General features: G+C 44.2%; 1 protein-coding gene across 12 annotated transcripts in view; it reads right to left on the bottom strand.

The window, feature by feature from the left end:
• Positions 1 to 6,686: 6,686 nt before the first annotated feature.
• Positions 6,687 to 22,079, bottom strand: part of Kansl3 (KAT8 regulatory NSL complex subunit 3) — a 35,329-nt gene continuing 19,936 nt past the window's right edge. For 9 of the 12 annotated variants that reach the window (XM_050134635.1, XM_050134639.1, XM_050134637.1 and 6 more), the window contains 11 exons: positions 21,768 to 21,925; positions 19,707 to 19,770; positions 19,139 to 19,339; positions 18,837 to 18,993; positions 16,451 to 16,642; positions 15,298 to 15,379; positions 14,818 to 14,948; positions 13,773 to 13,879; positions 13,160 to 13,382; positions 12,707 to 12,840; positions 6,687 to 8,639 (listed from right to left, as the gene is read on the bottom strand). In XM_050134635.1, coding sequence (XP_049990592.1) covers positions 8,619 to 8,639; positions 12,707 to 12,840; positions 13,160 to 13,382; positions 13,773 to 13,879; positions 14,818 to 14,948; positions 15,298 to 15,379; positions 16,451 to 16,642; positions 18,837 to 18,993; positions 19,139 to 19,339; positions 19,707 to 19,770; positions 21,768 to 21,925 — 1,470 coding nt within the window. In that variant the 3' untranslated portion in view covers positions 6,687 to 8,618. Of the gene's footprint in view, positions 8,640 to 12,706; positions 12,841 to 13,159; positions 13,383 to 13,772; positions 13,880 to 14,817; positions 14,949 to 15,297; positions 15,380 to 16,450; positions 16,643 to 17,554; positions 17,633 to 18,836; positions 18,994 to 19,138; positions 19,340 to 19,706; positions 19,771 to 21,767; positions 21,926 to 22,079 lie in introns of all 12 variants that reach the window. The other 3 variants (XM_050134647.1, XM_050134638.1, XM_050134640.1) reach the window with 3 other exon arrangements.

Genomic DNA, 22,079 nt, shown 5'->3' with positions numbered 1-22,079 from the left:
TGCCTTAGAGATAAGCTTACATAATTTAATACTTCTGAAATTCCCCAACTAAGCAAATTAAATTTCTAACTTTCAAGGTGCAAAAAACTTCTTTTACCCAGCCGTCAAGAGAGGCAGAGGCAGTCAGATCACTGAGTTCAAGGTCAGCCTGATCTACAAATAGAGTTCTATTACACAGAGACCCTGTCTAGAAGAAAAACATTTAAAAATTTTTATTAGATGTATTTATCACTTTTTTTGCCTGCATGTATGTATATACATGACATGTGTGCACGGTGTCTACAGGGATCAGAAGGTAGGACAGATCCCCTGGAACTGGAGTTGTTGTGATGGTTGTGAGCCACCACGTGAGTGCTGGGAACTGAAGCCAGGTCCTCTGCAAGAGCAGCACGTGCTTCTAATTGCTGAGCCATCTCTCCAGCCCCAGCAATGTGGGTTTTTGTTGTTGCTCTGTTTTGAAGACAGGGTCTGGAATTGATTATGGAGCCCAGACTGACTGCCCTAGATTGTTTTCTATGTGATAAAGACTATGACCAAAGCAAGTGGGGGAGGATAGGGTTTACTGGCTTACTCATCTTGACCAACAGCCCATCAATGAGGGAATCTTGAGGCAGGAACTAAAGAGGAGCATGAAGGCAGAAACTGAAGGAAAGGCCATGGCGGAGGATGCTTACTGGCTTGTTTTCCTATACAACCCAGGACCTCCTGCCCAGGGGTGGCACCACCAACAGTGGGCTGTGCCCTCCCACATCAATCATTAATCAAGAAATGTCTCACAGCCTTGCCTTCAGGCAATCTGACAAAATGCTGAAGCAAAAGTTTTGAGTTTATGTATTTTATATAAGAATATGATACTAGAAGGCTAAAAGGAAAAAACCTTAACCAGGTCAACTTAACAGTGCTTAGTAGTGGGGCTGGCTCAGCAGTTAGAACACTTGCTGGGCTTGGTTCCCAGCAACCGCATGGCCGTTTACAACTGTAACTCCAGTTCCAGGGGACCTGACGCCCTCCTCTGGTCCCCTGGCTACACATACACACATGCATAAATGGAGGCAAAATGCTTCAACACAGAAAATGAAACTCTGAAAACCCCAAATATCCTGTTGTCTAATTGTGCAAATAGTTCTCAAATTGGGCCGTTCTCAGAACCAGAACAAAGTCTAGTTACTCTAACTGGGCAACTTAGCCAAGCTACCTCAAAATAAACATGCTGCTCAATGTCAGTGTTTGTCTAGCAAGACCGAAGCCCTGAGCTCAATGTCCGGAACCACACACAAATTCTTCCAGGGCTGAGAATATAGCTCAATGGTAGACTGCTTAGTAGGTGTGAGGCCAATGCCAAATGTTTTAGTTAGTGGAAGATTTGATTGCTGCGCTAAACATGGGACTATGAACAATTGGGGATAGAGAGGCTTTATTTCGTCTTACAACTCGCAGGTCACACTGCATCACTGAGGGAAGCCAGGACAGGAACTCAAACAGGGCAGGGACCTGCCTCATATAGCATTCATAGATGGTGCTGCTTACTGGCTTGCTTTGTTAGAGAACTCGGGACCACCTGCTGAGAGGTAGCACTACCCACATCAATCACAAGAAAATACATGACAGGCTTACCCACAGGCCAATCATAGGAGCATTTTCTCAACTGGGGTTCCCTCTTCTAAAATGACCCTTGGCTATTTAGCTTGGTGCCATAAAACTCACCAGTAAACTGTATCTCTAGAACCAACTCCTGGGTGTTTCACTGTCCCTTTAGTCAAATGAGATTGTTTTTCAGGAACTCATGATCTTAAGTGAAATTTTACAGCAATTTTTGACAGCTTGCTTCTCCCAAATCAAATCCTAAAACTGCCCCAGATTTCCCACAGGACCCTGTATCACTTTCTCTTTTTACCTTGGAGAGTCTGAGTGCTAGGAAGAATTCATTCCATCAGACATTACTAACGAGTTGCCAGAAGCCCTATCATGACCATCGGAAGAGACATTCTGAGTAAAGTGCTAATGACACAGACCGTTCAGCAACTATGCATTGTGAGTCTTCACTCCATCAGAGCCATCAGTAGCACTGGTGGCTTCTCCTATTAATTCTACTTACCAGAGACATGGACTGCTCTGCCTATTAAACAAAAGCAGTATAGTGTTACTAGCTAATATCTGTTAGTTTTAAATGTTTGCTCAATTGAACTTTTTTTGATGGGGGGGAGTTTATGGAGGAGGACTCAATTTGTATGCTAGGCCCTGGCTGGACTTTCAGCACCATAAACAAGCTATGCCATATAATGTAACACCTCAGAGCACACATCAAAAAGGCTGGATAGGGAGATACACACAAAGACACTATAGGCCAATCAAACTGCATTCTAAAAAAAATGTTCAAGAAACCCACAATGGCAGGAAAAAAGAAAACAAATACAACAGAAAACAGGAACTAAAAGGGCAGACTGAAGCCCTGACATATCTATAATTATATGTAATGGAAACAGTCTAAAGGTACCAATTGAAAGATTGTCAGAGGGAAAATCACATGCTAAACGCAGTCAGTCCAGTAGACGTTCACATTTCATATAATCATACAGGTGAGTTTAAAACAAAGAATGGAAAAAAGGATACAAACGCTAATCAAAAGAAAGCCAAGGGACTGAGTGCACCCCAGGGTGTACAGGCCCTGGGGGTGGGGGTGGAGAGAGACAGAAGTCACAGAAAGATTAAGACAGACTTCAGACAGGGATAGGGACATTACACAATGATAAACAGGTCAACCCACGAAAAAGACAAAGGATTCCTAAATGCATTTGTACCAAAGAACAGAACTGCAAAACAGATTATAGTTGGAGATTTCGACACTATCCTGACAAAACATGGCAGAATACCACCAAAGATACTTAAGAAGGTGACTGTGAGCAGAATTTTACTGACATCTTACAGAATCTAACAGCATCAGAATACACATTCCGTAAGTGTCAGAGCACTGGACAAAGTGGACCACATCCCAAGACTCAATAAATCAAAGACCACATGAGCCATCACCGGTATGTCGTTAGACTGACGATATAAAAGGCACAGGTAGTAGTGAGGATAAGACAGCAGCTCTCTCATACACCGCTGCTGGGAACGCACACTGTCGCAGCTGGTCTAGAGAAGCTAAGAGCTAAAACTTTACCACAGGATCCACACTTCTGGACATTTACCCCCAAGTGACAACAAATGTCCACATGAAAACTTGCATACAACCACTTGGTGCAGATGCAGAAGCAAGATAACGGAGGGAACATTGTATTTTGGAACATGCAAATAACTGTGTTGCCGCTCTAGCTCTAAGGCCCTCTGTCTTCAGAAGTGGACCTGTAACAGATGTGGCTCACGAAAGTGTAAATGGGGTGTGAAAACCAAGAGACAGCACACTGGGACTGGACAAATCCAAAAAATCACCTAATGCATATTCAAACATGGATTCTGAGAAGGAACAGCAGATAAAACCAAGGGACAGCTGCTGCAGCATCCAGTTAATCTTGAAAATTTCAATGACTGAACTTAAGCTACATGCTCTGGTTTCAAAAACAAAAGGAAACAAGGGTCTCTCAACAGGCTAATGCTTAAGCTGTGGCATACCCACACGATGACTACTACTCAGCAATAAGAGGAATGAACTATATTAAACCCACACACAACTTGGATAGACATCAAAGGGATTAAACCAAGGGGAAAAAAAGAGACAACTCAAAGGTCATGTAATGTACGGCTCTATTTATATATTATTCCATTTACAGAGCTGTAGAAGGGATCAGTGGTTGCTATGGGATAAGATGGGCAGTGACATTAATGGGGAGGACAAGGGGCTGGAGAGATGGCTCAGAGGTCAAGAGCATTGCCTGTTCTTCCAAAGGTCCTGAGTTTAATTCCCAGCAACCGCATGGTGGCTCACAACCATCTATAATGAGATCTGGAGCCCTCTTCTGGCCTGCAGGCATACAGACAGACAGAACATTGTATACATAATAAATTAAAAAAAATAAAAGGGTAGGACAAGAACCCTGTGCAGGGGCTGGAGAGATGGCTCAGTGGTTAAGAGCACTGGCTGTTCTTCCAGAGGATCTGGGTTCAATCCCCAGCACCCACATACTGTCTGTAACTCCATTTCCAGGGCATCTTATATGACACCTTTGCACCAATGCACATAAAATAAAGTAAAAAAAAAAAAGAACCCTGTGCAGAGGAAGTTATGCCTTGACTGTGGCTGCAAGAATACAGTGACAGAGAACCACACACATAATAAACCAAAATTTGCTCATTAAAAAAGAAAACTGTATGTGCGTGGTATGCCGCAGCACAATAGTGGAGGTCAGAGGACAGCTTTGGGGAGCTGGTTCTTCCTTTCTACTTTGTTGAGGCAGGTCTCCTGTTTCTGCAGCGGCACTGTGAATGTCAGGCTAGCTGGCCCACAAACTTCCAGGGAGCTGTTTCCGCTTTCTACCTTCCTGTAGTGCTGAGATTACAGATGCATGCAACCAATCCAGCTTTTTAAGTGGGTTTCAGGGAAGCAGGCTTGGGTGGGTCATCAGGCTAATGAACTAGCACTTTTACCCTCTGAGTCATCCTCCCCAGTCCTTAATTTCCTCATTTTGGTATACTAGTCAGGTTCAATGCAAGCAGTGGAGGGAAATTTGGTGAGGCCACATGGGCCCTATCAGTCTTGAAGCATACACACAGCAAAACAGACAATAGCTGATGTTTCTCGATTCTTTTAGAAAGACAGTGATATGAACTGCATGACTTACTGGATTATGGAGTGAGTGGGATAAGAACCAGCTCCTAAGTAGGCTCAGGTCAATTGGGCTGTTTGGAATTAGAACTGAGAGATAGGAATCCACTAAGCAGTCTGTGCTGGGCAGTTCTATGACAACAGGAAAAAAAATTAATCTGGGGGGAATGGAGAGATGACCCAGCAGTTAAGAGCATATACAAGTTGATCTTGCAGAAGATCCTGGATTCAATTTCCAGCACCCACATGGTGTCTGTAATACCAGTTCCAGGGATTCCAACAGACACAAATATATACATACATGGTATGCAGACAAAACATTCATACACACAAAGTAAAATAGTTAAAAGATAAAAAGCAACCAAATCCATTTTGAGCGGTTTGATGGCACACACCTTTAATCCCCGCACTCAGGAAGCAGAGATAGGCAGATCTCTGTGAGTTTGAGGCCAGCCTGGTCTACAAGAGCTAGTTCCAGAACAGCCAGGGCTGTTACACAGAGAAACCCTGTTTCAAAAAAAAAAAAAAAAAAAAAAAAAAAAAAAAAAAAAAAAAAAAAAAAAAAAAAAAAACCAACCAACCAAATCCTGAAAACAAAAACCACAAGGTAAGCACCAAGGCGCCCAGTCTGTAAGATGTTTTCTAAAGTCAGACTCAGGGTCATACCTATAATCTTGGTACTCAGGAGACTGAGGCAGGAAGATTGCTTGGAGCTCAACACTGGCCTGGGCTATGGGTTAAGTGAGTTCCTAGCCAACCTGGGCTAGAGTAAGAACCAGTCTCAAAACAAGGAGTTGGGAGGTGAAGAATGCCCACTGGAGGTAGTTTTGAGTCCAACTACCAGAAAAGGAGAGGAAAAGTAACAAAGACTCGTTTCGTCTTAACTGTATCACAGCCTCAACTTTCATCTGATGCAGCAGCAGCAGATTCAGTGATCCTAAGAGGTAAAAGTGAGAGGGAAAATATAATCAGCTTTGCGAAGGATAGTTTAATGTGTGTCAAAGGTTCCAATCAGTCTACTAGAGCTCACCACAGGGGTACCAATGCCAAGGCAGGCCTGAGAGTCACTATACAGCTGAACTGGCTTCCTTTAAGGGGGGAAGAAGTGTGTGTGGTCTGTTCTGGGTTCTGAGATGAAGACTAGAAGAATCTAAAGATAAAAGGGGTGGAGGAGGCCCTCCTTGCTACAGATACACAAGCTGAAGGTTAGAATCCACTTGTCTACCTTTAAGTCCTTATTTCAGGGTCAAAGGGCACTTAGGATGCCAATTGTCTGCTAGGACCAACAGTGAGGGACTCTGTGTGTAGACTGAGGTCTAGTGAGTGCTCCGCTAAAGCAAAATGATGGGAAAACTGAAAAGGACACATTCTCCATACTTCCTAGGCTGCTTTCCATCTCAGAACCCAGGACAGGCATCAGCTCACACATCTTCCTCATCTATAAAGGGAATGACAGCTGGGTGTGGCAGTAGATGCCTGTAATCCCAGCATTCAGGAGGCACAAGCAGAAGAATAGTGAGTTAAAGGCCAGTTCAGCTACAGTGAATATGAGGCCTGCCTAAACTACATGAAACCTGTTTTTGTCTCTGTGTAACAGTACTAGATCTGTAGACCAGGCTGGCCTCAAACTCAAGAGATTCGCCTGCCTCTGCCTCCCATGTGCTGGGAAAAAGGTGTGCACCACCACCGCCCGGCTGTTTTGATGTTTCTTAAGAATTACAGTGCCTAGGCCTCAGCATCTGACAGCACCAAGATAACCTCAAGTACCATCTCTCTCTCTCTCTCTCTCTCTCTCTCNCTCTCTCTCTCTCTCTCTCTCTCTCTCTCTCTCTCTCTCTCTCTCTCTCTCTCTCTCTCTCGTCTGTCTCCACTACACAGGCAATTTCCAAAGCATGCAAAATCAAATGAAAACAAGGTAAAGCAACACTAAGTTGGTTGTTTTGTTTTTTTTTATTCTTTTTGCTAATGTAAGATCAGAATCGTCACGATGGCTCACTTCTTTGAATTCATCCACCCCCAAATTATTATAGTGATACAACCAAAGGTGGACAAGTCTCTATCCCTGTGACCTCTTCTGAAAGCCACAGACATCTTCCACAGGGCATTTACAATACATCTCTTGCCCAAGAATTTAAAGCCTTCCTGATCCTTCTACATACTCCATAAGAGTATTACCTTCTGAGGCTATGCCCTCAAGTCTGCCACAAGATGGGTAAGGTCAAGTGTCTTTCCACATTCCAAGTAGTGTGGTTTGAATGGGATCTGAGGAATGTGATCTACAGACTCCAGCCACTTCCTTGTCGGTCAGTCCCTCAAGGTGAAGGTCAGTGTGTTGTAGCTCCCCTTCCTCAGTTTTGCAGTTCTTCAAGGTATATAGGCCATGCCTCAGAAGTCACCCATGGGATGTACATAGATTCACCACCAAAGCAGGATACAAGTTTTCTTTGGTTCCAGAACACAGGGACAGCATCTTTCAGGAGCAGCCCCTCCAGTGTTGTTCAAGCTGTTCTCCTAAGTCACAAAGGGCTGCTTCAGGGCCCCCTGCCAACCTAAATGATCCCTCAAAGTTTCACAGAGCCCCATAGTCTTATCCTCTCTTTTTTGGTGGTTATATGCTCTGAACTATGAAGCTAATAAAGCCCCAGCACTGGAGGCTTCTTCCAGATTTCATACCTTCTCAAATTCACTCAACGCCTTCTGAATTTCAGAATACAGCCCCACTCTGTGAAGCCCTGCAAGTGCAGCTCCACAGCCAAGGCGAGGGTGTGGAGTTTGGAGACCACTCTCTACTCCTATCATATGTCTGACCTGAATTGCCTGAGGCTCCTCAACACTACAGGCTCCACTCAGATTACAGGGGAGGCCCTGTGAACAAAATCACATTTGAGTTGCTTTATTCTCACTTGACGGAAACTTTCTAAGTATGAAATGGAAAGGAGCCTGCTCTGGAACAGAAACTCAAGAGTCAAGCTCCAAGTTACTTCTATACAGTGTCATTTTAGAAACGAAAGACTCAGCTCTATCTTTAGTGCCCACATCAGCAGAGACCATGATCTGCAAGGCTCAGGCTGGCACCAGAGCTTCACACAGTAGTCACCACAACCCACTTCTCAGCAGAAAGTCAAAGTTCTAAGGAAAGGAAACAAAACTCTTCACTGTCCTACCCCCCCAAGCCTCCTACAACAGCAGTGACAACAGGGTAGCTGGTCAACTTGCTCCATCCCCAGGCACCAGAGAGGATTCTCAGGGATTCAGGTTTTCCCTTTTACTTGCTAATCTTCAAGTGTCCTCAAGTGTCAGGCAGAGACCCAAGTCCAACTGTCAGCAGCATAGGGTTTGTGGGTGTCTTGCCAATCATTTCATCTGGCTGCTCCATCCCTCACTTTCTGTCTTGGGACCTACAGACTTTCTGGTACAGGAAGTGCATAAAGCATAGTGAAGAAGAGAAAGGGGCCTGGTAACCACCGTTCCTCACTTCCCCAGCAGCTAAAGGACTCAAAGCTGACAGCCCAGTTCTCCCTGCCTTCACATAAAACTGCAGTGAGCATTTCTATACTGACACCGGGGTCAAATTACATTAGTATTGGGGAGGAAATGCCAATAATCCATACATGGCGAGTCCTGCTGGGATTCCAGGAACCAACCTGCCGGCCCTGGATAGTGCTCCCCTTGCTGGCACTGTTACCACCTGGCCTAATGCCTTCTCGAGACCCAGAGGCCCAACCCAAAAGACAGCTGGTAGAGAGGTGAAAACGACTGTCTTAAGGATGTCTTCAGACACTCAGATGGCTCAGCAGGACCACACCGTTCACCTTGAGGCAGCGGTCACCAACCTGGTAAGGACATATTGCTGGCGTAGTCAGGGTGCTGGAGGCAGGCGCTGTGAGGCAGAAGGGTGAAAAAGGGTTAAAGTTTGGCCAGGCTAAACCACTCCTCTGATCCAATCATCTCACTCCTAAAGCTCAATCCAATGTAGTGATCAATAGGAAAGAAAACACACAAGACAAAGACCCTCTTGTGTCATGCTCATCTGGCTACTCCTTAGGGCAAGGGGCTCACTAGCTCTCAGGCTCTGAGCTTCCTTTTCCTCACCTGTGGACAAAGACGGCAACACCTGCTTCCCAGGATTGCTACGAGGATTAAGGGAGATAACTGCACAAACCATCAATAGTATAATCCATGCTCAACTCACAATCATCAGCTCTTAGTAGCATTCATCACAACCAAGGAAGGAGAGGAATGCAGAGAACAGGTGAGTGACTAGACAGAATTAAAGGTACCAGACTGCTGAAGCTTTCAGTCTGGGAAGAGGGAGGCCAGGTGGAAGGACAGCATTTTTTCAACAAGCCTACCACGTTTCTACACTTCACACTATCAAAAATCCCAGGACCACAGAGAAGGTGAAGAACTTGTAAGGGGGAGGATGAAGAAGGGTCTGATAAACTCAGAAAATCCACTTCCTACTTGCTTATACAGACCCAAAACAGGGCTGCACACAGGAGTTGACTGTCCTGATTTTAAAGAAGCAGGGACTCCATGAAGGACTGACATGATCTCTTATAAAACTGGTCAGTAACAGTACACGTACGCACACACACGCACACACACACACACACACACACACACACACACACACACACGAGGTAGAAGCAAGCAAGCAAACACACACACACACACCTACCTATAGGCTAACAATAAATGGAGTTAAAATCTCAAGTGAAATAGAAGCTAATCAAAAGGGCATGCTACTCCTCTTAAAATAGTAGGCTCTTCTTTTCTCAGCATGTTCTCCTTTAAGAGGGTCTTATCTCCTATTTCCTTTGTATATAATAAAACTAACAAGGGGATGTAGGAAACAGCAAAAGACGGCATGGTGGCACAGGCCTTCTAATCCTGGCACTTGGAAGACACTGCACATCTGAGATCTGTCTAAACAACACAGGAGACCCCATCACAAACAAAACAGGACAAAACTGAAGAAAAATAAGATGAGATAGTTGCTGTATGCAATCCTAGCATCTGAGCGTTAAAGCCAAGAAGATTAAAGTTTAAAGCCACCCTGGACTATGCAATAAGACCCTATCTCCAAGAAATACACCAGACAACAACAGCCAAAAGAAACAAATAGGACATACTGAATAAACCACTGACTCTGGAATTCAGACAGTTGAATATTAGGAAAGCTATTTTTAAAGAATATTTATTTATTATGTATACAATATTCTGTCTGTGTGTCTGCCTGCATCACACATCAGATCTCATTTCAGATGGTCATGAGCCAGCATGTGGTTGCTGGGAATTGAACTTGGGTCGTCTAAGAGAACAGTCAGTTCTCTTAACCGCTGAGCCCAATCCCCTTCAAATGCATTTTTAAGGATAAACAGACTTATCCTTTCCTTCAATGGGTATGAAAAAAAAATTACAGCTGAGCATGGTGGTGTATGCCTGTGGTAACAGTATTTGCAAGGCTGAGGATAAGGATTGAAAGTCTTCCTACACAGTGAAACCCTGCCTCAAAAACAAATGAAAGCTGGGCAGTAGTGGCACACACCTTAACCCAGCACTCAAGAGGTAGAGGCAGCCAGAACTCTGTGAGTTCAAGGCCAGCTTGGTCTATAGAGTAAGTTCCAGGACAGTCAAAGTTACAGAGAAACCTTGTCTCTAAAAACAAATGAACAAAACAAACAAGCACAGAAATGAAGAGGGACAAATAAAAAGAACCCTATGCTGCCCTTACATAGGCAAATCAACCAAAAATGGCTTGGTGTAATTCTAGCAGATATGGATGATCTCAGCCTAGTCTACAGAATCAAGTTACAGGTCAGCTAGAGCTAGCTATACAGTGAACCCTAACTCAGAGAAATCTAGAAAATTTTCTATCAAGCTATCTCTAAGAACAGCAACATGAGAAATTTAAACATTTTCTAAATTACATTATTCCTGTAATGTTCCAATAATTTAAAGTAAGCATAATTATTTTGTAATTGAAAAAAAAAAGATTAAAAACACTAGGCCAGGGCTGGAGAGATGGCTCAGTGGTTAAGAGCATTGCCTGCTCTTCCAAAGGTCCTGAGTTCAATTCACAGCAACCACATGGTGGCTCACAACCATCTGTAATCCGGTCTGGTGCCCTCTTCTGGCCTGCAGGCATACACACAGACAGAATATTGTATACATAATAAATAAAATAAATATTAAAAAAAAAAAAGAAATCTTAAAACACTAGGCCAATAGCCAGGCAGCGGAGGTACAACCCTTTAATTCCAGCATTTGGGAGGCAAAAGAAGGCAGATCTCTGAGTTGGAGACCTGAGAGTTCCAGAACACCCAGGGCTAAACAGAGAAACCTGTCTCAAAAAGCAAAAAACAAAACAAACAAACAAACAATATAAACAAAAAAAATTCCAATAGGCCACGGGGCAGGTCAGTGGGTAAATAAAGGATCTTGCCACTAGGTCTGATAACCTGTTTGGTCCCCAGAATCCACATGGTAGAACCCACATGGTCCATGTAGGAGATAGATAGTCCTCTGATCTCCAAAACATGCACCATGGCATGAGCATGAACTCACACACAAATGATGTTTAAAAAAAAAAGGGAAGAAAGAAAAGCACTTTCAAACTCTGTCAAAAAAGGGTAACTAGATAGATGTCCATGTATGTCAGGCTCTGGTCTCTGCATAGCACTTAAAAGCAAATAGACAGAAGGGCTTAGAGAATGGCTTGGGAACTGTAGGGTACCTCAGTAGTACTGTGCTGGTTTGAAATAAAATGGTCCCCATGGGGAGTGGCACTATTAGGAGGTGTGGCCTTGTTGGAATAAGTGTGTCACTGTGGTGGGCTTGGCAGTCTCCTATGCTCAAAGCTATGCCTAGTGTAGCACATAGTTTCTCCTGCTGCCTGTAGATCAAGATGTAGAACTTTCAGCTCCTTCAGCACCATGTCTGCATGCAAGATGCCATGTCCCTACCATAACAATAACGATGAAACCACTGAAACTTTAAGTCAGCCCCAATTAAATGTTTTCCTTTAAGAGTTGCCATAGTCATGCTGTCTCTTTACAGCAAGAGACCTAACTAGACAAGCTCCTGTGCCCAGCCATGTTGGTCTGGTGGAAGGACAGAGCCTGGGCTCACCTGCAGATAAGTAACCTATACAGCTCCTTGCTCAAATGCTGAAGGCCTGGTTGAACTGAGCTACCGGCGAAGAATACAATGTTAAACCAGGACTATTTTTGCTTGGACTCCTATGTTTGAATGTTTCCTCAGATAACATTTTTAGATTAGGAGCATTTATTTTACTTTAAAAAGACATAATGGGGGCTGGAGAGATGGCTCAGTGGTTAAGAGCACTGACTGCTTTTCCAGAGGGCCTGGGTTCAATTCCCAGCACCCATATGACAGCTCAAAATTGTGTGTAACTCCAGTTCCAGGGGTTCTGTCATCCTCACAAAGACATACATGCAGGCAAAACATCAATGCGCATAAAATAATAAATAATAATTTTTTTTTTAAAAGACATAATGGAAATCAACTAAGAGACACTGATGGTACTTCCTAGGTAAACCCTAAAAAACCTACTTATAGCCCCAAGACAGCTTAAAAAACACAATGTTTGAAATTCAGCCCCTATTCACAAGCTCTGGATGAGGAAACCAACAGTGGAAGGAGAAAAGGAAGAAGAGGCAAATACACAAAAACATTATACCCCAGCAGCAGCCATACTTGAGTGTCCACAAACTCAATCCCCACAATAGCTAGTTTTACAGATAAGGAGACTCAAAGAGGTCCTGCGTTGATCAAAGTGATAAAGCTATAAGCCTGAGGGCTCAAATTTGAATCTGCTCTGTCAACAAATTTAGTTCAATGGCAGCTATGGTCAATCCTTTGGCTGGCTCCAAATTTACCTAGGATTAGAGCTCACTTCCTGGTCTGTGCAAGCCAACTCACCTGTGAGCTAGAGGGTAGCATCTGGGAGGTGGGCTCCTCGGATGGTACTGATCCTGAACCTATAGGGCTTAGCGTGGTGATTCTGCTTGGCTGGCCTCGGAGTGTCAGAGTAATGGTGGTGGGGACCTTTAAGCCTAAGTAAGAGACAGACAAAGACAGGAAGACACAGGATTCATAGCCTCTTTCAGGTAACAATGTCTTTCCATATAAAACATCCTCTTTGTTTCCTTCCTGGGTGGGCAGGTTTACCCCATCAGTCAATTTGAAAGGCAGCAAGGAGGAAACTTCCTGTGTTCTCTAGACCTCTCTGGGGGCTGGCCGAACAGAGCTGAATCCAAGAAACCAGGTCAGGACCATGCAGGGCTGGGTTTACACCTTCCCTATGTGAGATGGCCAGTAAAGTGCAATGGAAAAGCCCAGATCTGAAGTCCCCACTATTTTCATGAGACTTACCTGATGCTTGGTTAGAAATCTGAGCCAAGCCGGGTAGGCTGCTTGCCAACTTAGCGAGGCCCCCATTGGTCAGCAGCTGGTGGATAGCAGTAGGCTTCCCACCAGGAGTGGCACCCAAGGAGGAGAGAGTGGTAGCTACAGGAATGGTGCGGACAATGGTGCTCGTGCCTGTGGTGATGGCACCCAGACTCTGCATGGGGGTTGGCAATTTCACACCGGTGGCCTATTGGACACACAAGATGATTAGAAGTTACCACCCAACAGCAACGTTAGAGCCTGGAGGGCCCACAGCTATTATTAAAAGCTAACACGCACAGTGTCTACCACATGTTAAGGTACTCTTCCAGGAATTCTGCATATTATCATCTTTAATCATCACAAATATATGAGGGAGCTAATATCTTTAGCCTATTTTATAGATTAAGAAACAAGTCAGAGAGGTCAGGAATCTCACCCAAGGCCATATAGTAAATCATAGATTTTAACGTTTGGTAACTTTTTGGCTGAATATTTAAAAGGGTCTTTGTCCTCAACCCACTGACCCCATATATAATCTCCCTGACAAAATTAAGGAGTCCTAATTCCACACTGCTCAACACAGCAGATGATATACCTGTGGGGCTGGCCCTGGAGAGGGACTTCCTGGGAGGCCAGAGGTCTTGCTAATATCCTGTAAGCTGAAGCTGAGGCCTTGGAGGAGGCTGCTGGCTGAAGTGGCCCCTAGGAGAGGACAAGACAGGTAACAGCAGAGGTCAGTCACTTGTACATATCATCCAAAAGCAGCCACACTTTCACCCTCACCAACAACTTACACTTGTCCAAAGACACTTTCCTGCCCTCATAAAGAAACCAGGAGAGTCTCCTGAGCAGACACAGTAGATACCACACAAGGAGAGATGCATGCCAGACACTGCCTTGGATTTGCTCTGCACAATCAACTTGTTCCAAGCCAGTAGTTCTGCATTTTGAATGGCATTAGGAACAGCTGAGAGCTTCAATCCCACTTTTCAGAAACCTAAATCCTCTTTATTTCTAGGTAAGAAGAAAGGTTCTAGAGCCAAGTGGATTCATATACTTGACCACATTACACATAGTCCAACATTCTCAAAGTAAAAATCTGCTTAAAGGAAAGGTAAATCAGCAATGCTCTAAACTATGGGATGAGGCACCAGCCCTTCCATGAGACTGCGGTCAGAAAAAGTTAAGTGACAAACACAGGAAAAACATCTCATTTTCCAATAGCCAGGTTAGCAATACCTCCAGCTTTATTCAGTCAGATGTATGAAAAAGAAGAATCAGTCCGGTGGTGGTGGTGTACACCTTTAATCCCAGCACTTGGGGGGCAGAGGCAAGCGATCTCTTTGAGTTTGAGGCCAGCCTGGTCTATAAAACAAGTTCCAGGACAGCTAGGGTTGTTATACACAGAAACCCTGTCTTGAAAAATCAAAAATTAAAAAAAAAAAAAGAAGAAGAAGAATCACAATACAGGCATTGCCCATGCTCAACAGTAGAGGACACAGCTCCTAGAGACCATCATCCACGCTAATTCTGGCAGAGATACTCCCTCTAGCTCCAGTCCCAGAGCTCCTGGTCTAAGACCACCTTCTAGCAGCAGATCCAAAAGACTGCTGGTGGACATGAGAAGGGCTACAAGATACCTGGAAGGGCGCTGCCAGGAGAAGTGGCCACTAAGCGGCTCTGCAGGGTTTGGATGGCATTGGGTGTGGCACTGCTGGAAGCCACAGGTGGCGCTGCGCTGGCTAAAACGCCACCTTCAGAAGGACTTGACCTGGAAACAAAGAAAGGAGTCCTGTCATCCAAAGGGTAGCAGCCCACAGTCATAGAGGAAGCATCCACAGAGATTCAGCCAGGAAGAATTTTCTGTTTGTTTCAGCTTCTAAGCCCTTAATTTATCCTTCTAAAAGTCATGCCTAAAATAAAGAACTGTGGTCTTAACTCAGTAAATGCTCGGCAATCTCCTAAGGAAAAATGAACCCTAACTGACAGAAATGAAGGAAAAGCTCCCACTGAAAGAAAAAAAAAAATCACATGCCCATAACTGACAGATTCCATAATCTCTCAACTTCCCTGAATACCAAATGAACTGTAGACTGAGTGAAGGGAAAGGGGGGACTCACTTGGAGGTGGTGAGAAGTCCAGTGAGTTCCTTGGCTCCCGCTGAAGCTCCCAGTGTCATGGTGATAGGTTTCCCCCCAGAAGCTGCAGAACAAACCCCACGACCAAAGGTTAGTTCTAATGTGCCCCTACAGCCAAGGCTAAACTTAAGACTGGAAAGTGTATCCAGATACTTTTCTCTGTCCTGTCTGGTCCCATTTGACCAGTTTCTTTCCCACCTTCTGGTCCCCGCAGCCACTTATAAAATAGTCATTCAGAGGTTTAATATTAATTACAATTGCTTGGCTGATGGATCAGGCTTCTTACTGGCTAGCTCTTACATACAGATGAACCCATTTCTAAGAATCTGTGTAACCCCATGTGGCTTTACCTATTCTCTAGCACCTTGCTGCTCTGGTGGCTTGCTGGCATCTCTCTTGACCTTGCCCTTCTTCACCTGTATCTCTGCTTGGATTTCCCACCTAGCTATATTCTGCCCTGCCATATGTCAAAGTAGCTTTATTCATCAGCCAATAAAAGCAATACATATTTGCAGTGTACAGGACATCCTACATCACTTCCTCCTTTCTGTCAAATTGAAAAGGGAGGTTTTAACTTTAACATTGTAAAATTACATATAACAGAACAGGTTGTCAAGCAAGAATTGCAATTATAATAGTCTATTTGGATTTGGCAAAATTAAAGAAAATATCTACCCTATCTTTGTGAGTCTAAAGTTTTATATCTAACTCATCTTTTATCATAACTAAGGAAAACTGTAATTATAACTATCTAGTTTTACCTCTGAAGGCCCCAGAAGGATATATGGGCAGGACAGAGAAAAATATCCAGCTACAAAAAAGTGAAAACAGAACAGCTAGCTATGCTATTATAGGAGAGCTGGGAGTTCTTCCATCTTTTAAGCTTTCTGGAGTATCTCATTACCTTAACTGAGAACCAGAAAGGGACAAAATATGCAATGTTCTAAATGGCCCCACAACTACTCTTATGTTGTCTCTCTTGTTGAGACAAGGTAACTGCCACTTTCCAACATGTGTGACCTCAGACCATCTCTGTTTCGGTTGTCCTTCACACTGACAGAGGTTGGGCTGCCTGCCAAACTGTGTGCCTGGGAAAGCTGGTCAACCTTTACCAAACACTCCACAAAGGACTCACCTTCAGGCGTTCCACCTTGAGAAAGAGCACAAGGCCCTCCAGCTGTGTCCCCTTGGGAGATCAGGGACACTTTGATCTTTGGTCGCTTGGAGGGCTTTGCACCAGGAAGAGGACTAGAAGGATGATGCCGCTTCAGCTGGACCCTAAGCTCCTCTTTCTCTGCTTCCTCCATAGATTCTGATGAAATGGGGACTAAGAAATGGAGTTGAGGTAAGATCTTCCGTAAGTTTATAAATACCATAGGTCAAGCCAGCCAAAAGCAGCCTTGTGGGAACACACAGGAGAAATGCCCCAGGTACAGGTCACACCTCATATTTCTACCTCAGCTCCCATCCATTGTGGACCTAACTTGGAGCATCTCAGATAGCTCTAAGCCCATTCAGCTGCACTGGACTTGGTGGCTCTCAGACCTACTAGGTGAGGCAGCATCTCAGATTCTGCCCAAAGATAACAGGGCAGAAGTGACCTGTATCACAACCAAGTCTGGAAATATGGGCTTCCACTAACAGATCACTAAGTATAAAGGCAAGCTTTCTGGATTCTCTATTCTTTTGGATTTCTCAGTTCTCCTACTCTTTACACTCAGAAGTCTCCTCCCTTAGTCCTTCTTAGCACAGGCAAACAAGATGGGACAGGGAGAAAGCATCCCAGTGAATTTGGGCCTGGAAGGTTGGGGGGATGACTTGGTATGGGGCCACAGTTAGGGAATTGATTACCGATCAGTTAAGATCAGTTAGAAGGGATAAATGTACTGGCCTAAGACAGAGGGAAAAGGAAAGAGCTCTAAGTGCCTGGTATGCTTGCAGAATGGAAACAACTAAGGCAGGAGAACACAGGCATGGAAATGCAAGCTTACAGGTCACAGGCATACAAGAGAAACAGAACCAAGAAGCATGGCAAACAAAACAAAACAAAAAACAGCACCATGAGAAACCAACAGAAAGAACTGAGAAAGGCAAAGGCCACTGCACAAGCAAGGGAAGCTGGTGGAAAGAGCCTGGAGACAGAAGACAGAGGAAAAGAAGAAACAGTGGAGAGAGGGAAGAGTGAGAGGTAGGGGAGGAGAGCAGCAAGCCTGGGCGAGCAAGTGAAAGCAATACTCACCAAAGAGACAGGAGGAGGCGCCAGGAGGAAAAGCTTTCCTCACCAGCATGTTTTGTTTCAGAAAAGCAGCAAACTGTGCTGGAATGAATCAGAAAGAATTATAGAATCATAGCCAGCTAGAGAATGGAGGAACAGAGTGGGAACAAGGAAAAGATGAAAATAGTCAGTGGGTGCTCTCTCTTAACTAGACGGATCTAGAGCCTGACTGCTGTGTACTTGCCACATGGGGCCACTGTCAAGCCTCAACAAACTAGAGCAAGTCAACTGCAAATAGGGGCAACAGGCAGTGAGGGCTCTGTTTATATTAACTACCACCACTTCCCATCCACCCATCAGCTCTGCCAAAGTCATGCTTTTATGGATGCTGCTGTCCCCACTGACACTCCTGGGTCTCATCCTAAACCCAGTTCACCACTCAACCTTCAAGATCACCTTAGTAACTCCACTAATCATGCTACCCAGAAGTTCAGTAAACTGCTAGCTCTGCCTTCACCAAATTTCTAAGAGAATCCCACATCAGGAACTCGGCTCTTTTCCACCACTCAGAAAGTTAGGTCACAGGGCATCCACACAGACTCTAGGCACCTAGCCTCTTTTGTTGCCTTCATCCACCCACTCACACTTGTTAGTGGTGTCTCATAAGACGTCTGGGTTTAAGTGATAACTCTGACTCCATTAGAAGCAAAAGGGAATATGAACAGAGGATCACGTTGGGGTGGAGGGGTGAACAGACCGACATAAGGGACAGAGCCACTAATGTTTCCTTCTTGATTCACTGGATTTTCCTTTTCTACACCTCCTCACATAGTCTTTAGATTCCTCCAAACCCTAATTTCAACAATACAAATGTTTTTCACTCTCATCTGAAGCTCAACTGCAGAACCCTGACATAATTTGTAGATGACCCATCATGTAACTCTGAACTCTGAGGTATAAAATCAGTCACTCTGTACTTATCATCTGGAAAGCCCTCTGACTACTGGAATGGTTGGCGAAATATATACTTCTCCAATGAGTAATTAAACGAAAGGTCGGGCCACTACACACATCTCATAAGCTCAGTGTCTCCAGCATACCAACACACAAGGCTGTGACTAACAAACACAAAGCCTAGTCCCACACAGTCTTGGCATTCATTTCAACCTGATTTTGCCTAAAAGCAATATGGGAAAGGGTACCTCTCACACTGAAAAAGCTGCAAATCTAATACTTTCCAACTGCCACAGGACATTAAGTACAAGCAATAGAACCCCATTGGGGCTGCTGGGACAGGAGACTATACCTTGGGCTTGTTTGTGGGTCAGCACAGCTTCTGTTCTCTGTACATGTCTTTTCAGCAGCTGGGAAGTCCCAATCTGACTGGACTTCTGGGCAGATGTCACTGTGGTCACTTTGGTCTTAGGACTAGAGGTGGGGCTGCTGGACACACTGGAGAGATCCTAGGTATAGAAGGTTCAAAGGTTTGCATCCAACCATCACTTGGCATGTCTCCCTGGATCTCCCCTTATAGTAGTAATTCCCAGATATCCTCATAAAGAAATACCCATTTATACATCTTCATACCTTCCTCCCTGCACACACTACCTCTGAGCCCGAGGGGGAGGTGGGGAGCTTGGCAGCTGGGGAAGCAGGCCGACTTCCTCGCTCAGGAATTTCAAAGGCCAATTCTCTTCGGGCCAAGTCCCGGGGCTTCTTCTTCTTTTCAGCATCCTGATCCCGAGGCTCAGAACCCACATGTCCCTCAGCACGAGTAAGCACTCCAGTCAGGAAGTCCACAATCTCATCCTAGTGTGAGAAGAAGCTAAGGCCTGAGTTCTCCTCTGGAGGACAGGGCCCTCCTAGATAACATCAAAGCAAATAGAACTCTACTCCTTCCCACTCACAAAGCCAAGCTTCCTACCTGCTATCTTGAGAAAGACCAACAGCTGCCTATGTGAAAGAAGCTCTGAGCACATCCACCCTGAAGTGCCTCGCCTATATCTTTATCCTAGCTCACCTCTCCTTTGCTCTTTTTTTCCTCTTTCCCTTTCTTTGATTGTGATTTAGGTATACCATAGAACCTTTATAGTCCAAAGTGAGGCTGCTGCCATTAAGAGTAAACCTAAGGCAAGAGATAGAAGGCCCAAATACAAAACAAGAGAAAACTGTTTACCTGAATACATCTGTCCACCATGCTTTGAGTCAACCCTTCTGATTTCTTCTTTGCTTTGCTTATTCTTAAGAGGCAAAAAAGAGAAACAGTGAGGCCAGTGACTGACTGGGTAAAAGCATTCCCAGATAAAGCCTAACGACTAAGTTCAAATTCTGCCACCCAGAGTGAAAGGAGAGAACTGACCTGGAAGCTGTCCTCTGACCTCCACACACATGCCATGTTCCCACATCCTGGTCCATGTATACCTACCTCCATTCACACATCTTTCTCCCCCCGCCCTCTCAAACACACATACAGAAAGAGGAGGGAGAGTTGTAAAAAAATTCTTTAACTACAACTAAGACCCTTTCTCAAAATAACAAAAACCTGGTTTCTGATTGATGCTCCTGGCAAAGAGAAAACCAGGCCCCTTAAGTTATACAATGGAGAGTTATTAGTAAGCCTCCAAAACAAATTAAATAAAGCTTAATACAAATAATACCCATGTTCATGTTGATCCTCCAACCTGAGTTGCTCAGGACCCACATAGTTTAAGGAGAACTAACTCCAAGTTATCCTCTGACCTTCATAAAAGTGCTGTGGCATGTGAACACTCACACACACACCAATCATTGATAAAAATATAACTTAAAAATTTAAAAAAACTTTTTTTTTTATTTTTTTCAAGACAGGGTTTCTCTGTGGCTTTGGAGCCTGTCCTGGAACTAGCTCTTGTAGACCAGGCTGGCCTTGAACTCAGAGATCCTCCTACCTCTGTCTCCCAAGTGTTGGGATTAAAAGTGTGCGCCACCACCACCCTGCCAACATTTTTTAATACCAGGTGTGGTAGCCTAACCAGCACTCAGGATGCCGAGGCAGGCAGATCTCTGTGAGTTTAAAAACAAGTATCTGAAACTGAGCATGGTGCAGCATGCCTTTAATCCCAGCACTTGCGAAGCAGTCAGGTGGATCTCTGTGAGTTCAAGACCAGCCTGATCTACAGAGAGAGAGAGAGAGAGAGAGAGAGAGAGAGAGAGAGAGTGAGTTTGTGTGTGTTAGAGTTCCAGGACAGCCAGAACTAAAATTCTCCCAAAATTTGGTTCTATTTATACTCCAAAATGTATCCAGTCAGGATTAAGACAAGTAAATCTATGTTCACACTGATCCTCAGTAAGAAAAAAAAAATTTAAATGCCTACGCCAGGAAAAGTTTGATGACAAAGAATCTCAAAGTATCTTCTCCCCACAAGATGACTCCTAATTACAAAGGGAAAAACAGTAATTTCATAGTGGAGAACCCGACAGCAGCTATCTCAACTGCACGATCAAAGTTAAAACTACCTATAACTGGTCAGTGTCTTTAATAGTGTCAAGGTCACAGAAGAAAAATCACTAAAGACTGAACACGGAGATTTAGTAGTTAAGGGCAGAAGGATTGTGTTTAAGGTCATCCTCAATACGTGGTAAATATGAGTACAGCTTATGTCAAAAACCAGACAGACATTAGGGAGACACTGATGAAATCTAAGTTTGTTGTTTAGACCAAACAATGCTATTAAATTGACATTAGTTTCCCCATTTTGAGAATTATATTTTGGTTATACAAGAAACTTTAGGTGAAAGACAGATGAGATTTCGGATTTCTTATACTATTTTTGCAGCTTTAAGTCTTTTAAGTTTTTGAGACAGTTGGTTCAAGGGCCTGGCTGGTCTCATACTGAATCCTTCTGCCTCAACCTTCTGAACGTATATTGGGATGATAGGATTCAACTTTTATTTATTTTTTTAAAAAAATTATTTATTTATTATGTATACAATAGTCTGTCTGTGTGTATGCCTGCAGGCCAGAAGAGGGCACCAGACCTCATTACAGATGGTTGTGAGCCACCATGTGGTTGCTGGGAATTGAACTCAGAACCTTTGGAAGAGCAGACAATGCTCTTAACCTCTGAGCCATCTCTTCAGCCCAGATTCAACTTTTATTATTTCAGTCACACTGGTCTGTCATTGCACCGCCACCTTGGACAAGCTTTTTTTCAACATCCTAACATGTTCCCTCTTGGTTCTAGAGGAATTCACCCACCTGAGATTATCATCAGCTCCCCCGACCACCACCAAGCTATTTTCTGCTCTAATCTTTTCCCGGAAGTCCTCCATGGCTTCAGGGTGGCACTGGAGAGAATTCTGACCAATGACAAAGAGGACTGGAGTCTTCATGTCCAAGAGGGGATCATCTACATCCTAAAAGAGGCAGGTAGCAGTTAAGATTTAGAATTTGTACTCAGGAAGCACTGACCTTGAAGCTATTCAGAAAAGTCAGTTGTGAACCTGCAGGAGGCCTCAGCCTCAACCTACCCTGGATGCAATAAGCAAGCCACTGTCCCTCATTCCTGCT

This window comes from Alexandromys fortis, unplaced genomic scaffold (assembly GCF_014885135.2).
Source record: "Alexandromys fortis isolate MF-2015 unplaced genomic scaffold, M_Fortis_MF-2015_v1.1 scaffold_20, whole genome shotgun sequence".
NCBI classification, from domain to species: Eukaryota; Metazoa; Chordata; class Mammalia; order Rodentia; family Cricetidae; genus Alexandromys; species Alexandromys fortis.
The sequence above is the reverse complement of the archived record's forward strand: the minus strand, read 5'-3'. Positions and strand labels throughout refer to the sequence as shown.